This window comes from Notothenia coriiceps, unplaced genomic scaffold, assembly GCF_000735185.1.
Source record: "Notothenia coriiceps isolate Sejong01 unplaced genomic scaffold, NC01 NC01_scaffold00028121, whole genome shotgun sequence".
In the NCBI taxonomy this organism is placed as follows: Eukaryota; Metazoa; Chordata; class Actinopteri; order Perciformes; family Nototheniidae; genus Notothenia; species Notothenia coriiceps.
Genome location: NW_011360822.1, coordinates 1 through 8716, shown reverse-complemented (window position 1 = coordinate 8716; position 8716 = coordinate 1). Strand labels below are relative to the sequence as shown.

At 41.4% G+C, this 8716-nt stretch overlaps 1 protein-coding gene across 1 annotated transcript; it reads left to right on the top strand.

Moving 5' to 3' along the window:
- Positions 1 to 1073: 1073 nt before the first annotated feature.
- On the top strand, positions 1074 to 6929 carry dedd (death effector domain containing). Its single transcript, XM_010785628.1, has 4 exons — positions 1074 to 1709; positions 2264 to 2368; positions 2454 to 2591; positions 4284 to 6929. Exons 1-4 carry the CDS (start codon positions 1145 to 1147, stop codon positions 4712 to 4714), a joined length of 1239 nt encoding a protein of 412 aa, XP_010783930.1. The 5' UTR covers positions 1074 to 1144; the 3' UTR covers positions 4715 to 6929.
- Positions 6930 to 8716: the final 1787 nt, after the last annotated feature.

Sequence of the window (8716 nt, the reverse complement as noted above, 5' to 3'; positions counted from 1 at the left end):
CAACGTGCAGTCGATTTCATTTTCATCGCCGTTTGTAGTAGAGTTAGCAGGGTATTTTTATTTTAACTCTCGTCCCAAATTCGTCCCAAAATTATTTTTTATCCTCCCTGACACTATTTTTTTCGACGACGGGACGTCCTTAAGCTCGAGCCCTGGCTGTCAGTACGCTTCTCCATGTTTGTGATTGGTCAAATGCTCCAAATACCACCCCTTTCATGTGAACGCGCACATAACTAGATAGGGCACGGCTGGCTTGAGCGATCCACTTGATAACCCGTGTCGTAGTACCGTTTAGCGAGAGCGCGTATGTTTTGGATTAGGCCAACCGGCTAACTCAAACATATCCAGGTTAGGTTGAACCAGCTTCGTAGTACAGGCCTCTGGTGTGTGAGGTGCTCCGCGGATTGGTCCATTTGGGCCAATCCGGTCATTTGTTGTTGATTTGGGTGTTCACACGTCACAGAACCCAGGAAGAAAACAATGGAAAAAGAGAAATCTCCAACGAGGCGTTCTGGGGCAGCATAGGCAGGTATTTTCTGTGTTAGAGTTTTACTCGCTACAGGGTGTACTTTGAGGGTTGTTGACTCTGCAGACCGTTTACGTGCAGAAAAACCTTCATAACAAACGGGTAATAACCGAAAAAGCATGACATGGGCCCTTTAAGTCTTTCATTTAGAAAATAACCCCAGAGGAATGAGTATTGTTAGAACCTAGATTTAGATTTCTTTGGTTTTTCCAGCCCAGTAAAGTGTCAGTGTATAGTTAAGTTTGCAAGGAAACCCTGCTGCACAATACCAGGACCCTGTTACCAAACCTGGACTCAACAATTGTGTCCTTCATGAACAAGTTGCCCATCTCTGCATTATTTTGAGATTGTGTTCCATTTATCTGAATCTTTATTTCATGAAAGAATAATCATAAATGCTGAATGCACCTAATAGAGCCTTGGGAAACTTGGTATGTTTTGCAGCTGTATACTGTTATTGATAAATGATGACGTCCACCCATGGTAACAGTTCTCTGAAGTATTTGTAAAATTCTATACGACCCCCCCCCCCTCTCTGTACAGCTCGTCAACTGGAGCATTCAAAGACAGCAGGGGCTGTTGGGATTCCAACATCCCTTATCATCGTTGGGCCCTGAGATGACATCACAGCAGCAACAGGTTCCCAGTGCTGCCATTCCTCCCCAGCTTGCTCACAACTCCTCTGCTCAGCAGGCCCGGCATCACATTCAGGGCAATCCGCTGGACTCAAGTCAGAGCAGTGCCACTGCCAGGCCTCTGGATCACAGAGCTCTGTGCGGCAGGGCGGGCTGCTCTGGTGTTGCAGCAGCCAGCGGGGAGGGAGCCAGTAGAAACGTTTCGGCCTCCTGCACCAAGTCCAGCTTCTCCAGAAGAGATGGAAGCTTGGAGCCATGGCCTGAGGAAGCTGTGGACAACTCCCATGGGCTCTACTCACTCCACCGCATGTTTGACATCGTTGGAGCACAGCTTACCCATCGCGATGTCAGGGTACTGTCATTCCTTTTTGTTGACGTGATTGATGAGTATGAGCGAGGTGGCATCAGGAGTGGAAAGGATTTCCTGCTGGCCCTTGAACGCCAGGGTCGCTGTGATGAAACCAACTTTCGACATGTTCTACAGCTTCTAAGGATCATCACACGCCATGACCTATTGCCGTACGTCACACTCCGGAAACGGCAGTCTGGTGAGTAATGCAATGTAAATACTATGATCATACAAGACTTCAAATACATATCAGTGGAAATGAAGGGTGTATTTTAAACTCCAAAATACAGGATTGGGAGAAACAATTGTACATTTCTCCTTTCCTTTTTAAAGTGTGCTCAAGTATTTGTTGCTTGTATTTAGCCTTTGCCTAAGTTACCTTAGTGAACTGTTTTCCTTGTTCATGTTTGTTGTCTGTAGGCCACATATATTGTGAGGGTTTTTCATACTTGTCCACAGGGACATGTGAGGTCCTGCGATTCTGCTTTGCCAAGGCTTGCAGTGTAGATGCTGGAAAGCAATCGGAAAAAAGCACAAGTAGTAATTATAGAGGATATGGCACCTTATTGTTATTGGTTTCAAAAAGTTGAATAATCTTACTGTCTTGTGCATAACTTTTGACTATAAATAACTTAATAAACATGTTGGTTTGTACTTGTCTGAAGTGACCACCAAAATGTAGTTTTTGGGCCAAAATGTCTGCTTTCTGTGTGATGATAAGGCCTGCAATTTCAAATCATCTGCTTTCATCAGTGTGCCCGGACCCTGTGGACAAGTACCTGGAAGAGACATCAGTGCGCTACATTTCACCCAGAGGAGTGGTGCAGGGCAAGGACACTGCGCCTCACAGAAGAACAGGTGTGTGTGTGTGTGTGTGTGTGTGTGTGTGTGTGTGTGTGTGTGTGTGTGTGTCCGTCCAAGTAACTGATATATGGTTTTCTAGGTCCACAACCAGTCATTTGCTGTTCCCCGTCAGGACCCCACGTTGGCCTCCCCCAAACAAAGCCAGCTCCTCCTGCACCAAACCGCAAACGGAGGAGAAGTCATTCTTCAGCTGACTGCAGAGAGAAGCAAACATGTGGTAAAGGGAAACACAACACAGAGAAAGCCTCATGAATATGTTGACAAATACATCAAAATAAGACCTGTCTAGTGACATTGCTTACTTTAAAGCAACAGTTACCAACCCTTTTACATGCCTTAAATAAGTAGGTAACAATTGTTATTTTCAGTATACTATATATTATATATATATGTTTTCTTTTTAAACAAACAGGGTTACAGGAGTCATGCTTAGGGATTAGAGACATTTGATATTTCCTGGAGGGATTGTAATGCAGCGATGCATCCTTGTAATTTATAATAATTACAACCAGTCCGAGTGTAACTTAGAAGTACACGAAGTTACTACAGTGCATGTAAACGCATTATATGATTAAGAGTGTGACCTGGCTTCTCTGAGTAACCTGTGTGTGCATATTAAAGTTAGGGCTGCCCCCAATTAGTCGACTGAACGTTAGTCGGCAAAAAAAAGTGTTCGTCGACACATTTTTCATCAGTCTATTAGTCGAAGAAAGAAAAAAAACGTCAGCCGGAAAACCCCTCAGACTTCATACAGAGCTGTGCCTGGTCATTAAGGCAATTTTGTCAGGCAGGAAATCCAATGTGTGGGATCTTTCTGAGCATTTAAAGGACGAGCCCCACAACGTAGCATGCAAACTCTGCAGATGGCCTTCATATCGACGCCATGCCGGCATCATTGCAAAACCTGGAACGTGTGTTCCTTTTTTCATAATCGGAGGAAAACAGCAGCAGTGAGCCTTGTATCTACACGCGAGACCTCAAATATACAATGCCCGTCCAACAAAAAGATGCACACTCACACAAATCAATCACTTGAAGTTGGAGTTGGTGATCAACTAGTAGCCCGTCTGGGTGTTTGCGACTATTGAATTTGAGGAAGTGATGGTTTATCCGACAAATAAGTAGACAATATTAATCCAGCAGACGCACCCTGTAGTCGCTTCACCTCCATCCATGTTGCCAGGTCACTAGTTAACCTGTGAGGAGAGCGATCACCAGGAAGCTCTGTTTCCCAGTGACAGAGAGTGAAATGGGGGACCATGGTTTAAACCGGTGTGGTGTAAAAATCTGAACCGAGTCTAAAAGACATCGACCACCACAATTCCCCCAATATGGTACTTTTACTCCACTACATGTACGTAATATCTTCAGTTACTTTACAGATGTGGATGAATGATGTGAAATATAATCAAGTGTTAAATCAGACTTTAGTTCCACCTGGAGTAAATTCACAAGCTACCCTGCAGTATACAAAGTCATTCAAACTAGCTGCACCTTTACCAGCTTTGAGAACACTTTAATGATCAATCATTATAAAACATATCATATATGTTATTCTGAAATGGACCAATCTGCACAATGACTACTTTTACTTTCAAAAAGTAAACGTAGTCATAGTAGAACCACACTCTGGTACTTCTACTTTTACTCAAGTACAAGATCTGAGTACTTCTCCCACTTTACACGTAATTGGGGTGACAGAGCTACGAGTAAAGTTAAACGAAAACTGCATTTCTCCGTCTAAATATGATGCCTTTTGGCCAGATGTTTGGAGAGATTGCTCATGTTTCCGTGCTTACGCAAAAATACTTGTGGCAAATTAGCATTGTCCATATAGAGCCTTGTAGAGTATCACTAGGAGATTTGTTTGATGATCTTATTGACTTTACGTTGTGCTCTCCTCCTTCAGATATCCGCCTCCGGGTTCGTGCTGAATATTGCCAGCATGAGTCTGCACTTCAGGGCAACGTCTTCTCCAACAAGCAAGAGGCAGTGGAGCGCCAATTTGAGCGTTTCAACCAGGCAAACACTATCCTCAAATCCCGAGACTTGGGTTCCATCATCTGTGACATCAAGTTCTCTGAGCTCACCTATTTGGATGCCTTCTGGAGGGACTACATCAACGGATCATTGCTTGAGGCCCTTAAAGGGGTCTTCATCACAGATTCCTTAAAACAGGCTGTTGGCCACGAAGCTATAAAACTATTGGTCAATGTTGATGAAGAAGACTACCAGGCTGGTCGGCGCAAACTACTTCGTAATTTGGTGACAAGTGGAGTTAGCCCGGGTGGAGCTAGCAAATATTCTGTATCTGTGGACCCCCCACAGGGAACTGCGTGAGATGTGTTTGTGTCGTTTGAGGTGCCTGAAAATAAACTAAAGGACTTCTAGCTTCCCATTCAATTCCTTGAGAGCTTAGGTCTTAGGATATCAACTTGGCCCTCCTGAGCGTAGCATGCGAGGTGATTTAGAACTTTGTTAGAAGAAGTAGGTGCATACAGGTGGATATTATTTTGAATGTTAAGCTTTTCATTTTATTTGAGGAGAATACTCATACATGTGTGCATTGAATTTAACTAACTTTGTTTCTTGAACCTTAGCTCATTGAAGTGCATTTGTTACCTGATTACACTCTTGACAACCTGTTGGAAAATCCCGTGTTCATGATGTAAATTACTCTGTGGGATTTGTACCTTAGGGTCAAACTGGTCGATCTGCTGTCCAGCCATTTCCGGTACATAACAGATTGGTTGGATTAACCCCAAGGGAAGAGTGTTCTGTTTGTTATAGAAAGGCACAGACGTATGACTTACATTTAGATTTTCCTTTACTTTCCTTAAGACTTAACACAGTTCCCGTGTGTGAAAAGATAAACCCTTAAGAGCCTTGGCTCCCAGTTGGTCTCACTGTCTACATCCTTGTGTCTTTCAGATTATTTCATTAACAACGTGACTTGTTACCAGCGGCTGTGATTCTGACCTAATGTGACATTTTAATTGTTTAGTCAACACCGATATTTAAATTTTGTGGAACATTTAAATGTTCTGAATCATATTCAATGAAAAATGTAGTCATTCACTGTGTTTGACATATTTTGGGATTTGCACGTTTCATTGTCAGTCCGAACCACACCTACCTGCCGTCTCCACATGTTTACTCATATAACAGTGAACTTTAAAATATTTAAAACATCTGTCAATCACATGCTGAAAAAGCAGTACAAGCAGGTGCTTTTACTTCCTCGCCCATTTGCTGGGCTTGATGGAGGAAGAAGATGTTTCTGCGTATCCTCCTCCATCCACAATGCTTCCCAAAGCAAACTGGATACTTAAGGCTTTGAAACGGGAATGGAGCATACGCTTCTACAATTTTGAGTGCAGGTGCTGATCATGCGCTTGTAGTGGAACAAAAACTACTACAGAATTTTCGGAAATGCAGCAAGGCAAGCAACGTTTGAATATCATTTCATTTCATTTTGGTATCCATGGTTTAAGACATCAGGTGGGTGCCTGTGACAGACAACTCACATGTTATAGAGTGGTAAAATACACTGAGTGGCCACTTTATTGGAGAACACCCTTTAGGTCCGTTGACAAATTCATCCTATACATTGAGATACTGGTGAGTCACTAGCTTTATCAGAATTGCTGAGTCAGCAAGCTGTGGAAGTTGAGCCCAGCTTTAAAGCTTCTTGTCATAGTTCCAGCCCAGAGTGCTGCTGTGGGCCTTAACATCATCCACACATCTAGTAGAGTCCTGTTTTATCAACAGTTTGTTCACTGTTTATTTGGCCTGACAGTGGTATGAAAATGTTAGGTTCATCTTTCTGTTATACTTTGTGGATTACAAAAAGAAGGTACTCTAGGCTTTTTGTTTCATTGCAGGTGCAAAGCCTCCCTTATTGCAGCAGTAGTTTGAAGTTCCTGTTCTGTGTTGAAGTTCAACTTTCCCTTAAAGTGTCCAAAAACATAATCGCCAGAGTGTCAGTGAACTAATAACAATGTCTATGTCTCTATGATGGGATGGATTTACCATTCTCCTGCATCATAGTCAGACACATAGCTGCCTGTGCATCAGCCGACCTCCACACTGACTGGAGGAGCAGCATAGAGGAGACAGTGAAGTACAGTATGTCAATCTTGAGTCATGCAATTTAAGATTCTCCAAATTGGAAATGTTGTAATGTCATTGCTGTCGAACCAGGACAGGTTATTACTTAATGCAAAAAGTAACTTGTTTGGACGTGATTAATATTAATCATAAGATATAAAAGACTGCGCATAATGCTGATTTGTGAATAGATCATTTAGAATTTTTAACAAAATTTGATTACAGGCTTAAATGTCATTTAAATCACAATTGTCAATTGCAATGCCAGTCTCAAATGCTTATATTTGACATTTTCCATTCATCTTTCTTTTACTCAGTGCACATAGCCAAATAGTTGTCGTCATGCCAAATATATTCTTCCTGCTAAAAATGCTCTTTCTTATCTCTGCTATCATACAATCCGTGGGTTCATATTAAAACACAAGTCATGTTTGACTGCCCTCTATTACATAGTCGGTCTACATTTATTTATTTTTTATGTCGAGGTTGCATGTTAGTATTTATTATATAGGTTTGTGTGTCTTCTGTTGAATGAATGTTATGTTAGTTAAATACAGCTGTCTCCTTCGCAAAATTGCATATAACCTGTTATGTCAAAATGTCGTAGAAACTCGCAGTGCTAATATTTTGTAATTAACTTTATTGGGTTTCCAGTTTTCAATTTTGCATTTCTTCAGAAAACAGACAAATAGGTCTGTTAATAAATGAAATGGGTGGGTTTTGTTGAAGTCCCAGGCATTATTATTTGTTCATGTCACATGACACATACAACCAAAATCTTTAGGTGGAAAACTACATTTTGCAATTTACAATGTACAGGATTATAAATAGTAGAGGAACAAACCCCCCAAAATGGCTTTAGTTTTCGAGATACCCCTACCCGAGAACAAAGCCCAACCATGTTTTGAAGGGGGGCCTGTTGGCCTTATCCCACGTATATCTGGAAATAATGGCCAGAATGTCACCAAATTTCACTTGGATGTTCACAGAGAGGTATATCATGCAATAAAGCAAAGCAAAGTATGTCAATCCCTCTTACCATCCTTGTAATATTAACACTTAATGAACCAAAGGCAGAAATAGAAAAGGACATTTAAAATGCAAAGGGTATGTTTATACTTTTCTGTCATTTTTAAACTAAAGAGCCCAATCACCCAAAAATGTAATTTATTTTTACCAGAGACTGCCATGTTCTCATAAAAATAGTTATCTTTGACTATTCACTTCAGCCTCTGCTGTCACCAGCCTCTAACAGCTAACCTGCAGCCAAAATGGCCGTCAGAATGGGGCCATAAGGGTGTACCTGTGTGAAGGGAAGGACACAAAGCATAGATTAAGAGATCCAGTAATATTATATAACTATTATTTTTATAATTATGTCAAACTTTTTCATTCTTAACACATTGTTTGTATTTTACATAATCTTTGAATAACAGAGTAGATTGATGCCATTAGCTAACAGGTTTCTATGCAACATTTTAACATGATTTAAATGAAAATGTTCAATTATTAGATGGATAAATCCAAGATGAATCATAAATGAATGATCAATTATATACAGTATTTTTTATATAAGCTTGGGTGCCTAGTATTTGTATGTGTGTTATAAAGCCTTTGGTTGTTGTTGTTGTTCATCAAATCAGAGATATGAAGATGACATCCAGCCTTCTATTTATTATTCCAATGTTCTTTAAATATAACTAGTTCTTCTATAGCAGGGGTGGGGAACCTTTTTCCTCTCAAGGGCCATTTCAATTTGTTCAACATCCTCCGAGGGCCGTACAAATTATTGACCTCTGCTTAAAAAAACTAAGATCACAGCCCATTCATTTCGCCTTTCTTTCATGCTGTGCAAAGAAAAAGCAACCTCTTAATCCAGAGACCTTACCATGACTCGCGCATGCATGCACCCTCTAGGGGGGTCCGGGGGGCATGCTCCCCCGGGAAGATTTGTTTTTAAATGTTTAGGGTGCGTTCACACCTTCCTTGTATAGTCCGGTCGAATCGAACCCTGGTGCGTTTAGCCGCTTGGTGCGGTTCATTTGGGTCGGTGTGAACACAATCCGAGACCTCTTAAGTGAACTAAACAACCGTACTCTGGTCCGCTAAATTAGGTGGTCTCGGAACGCCTGCTTGCGATTTATTGCCGGTGTGAACGCAGTCCGCACCAAAACATAGGAAGCGTAGTATTTACATGTCACAAGAACGCGGATATCTTCAAAAATCTTTAGC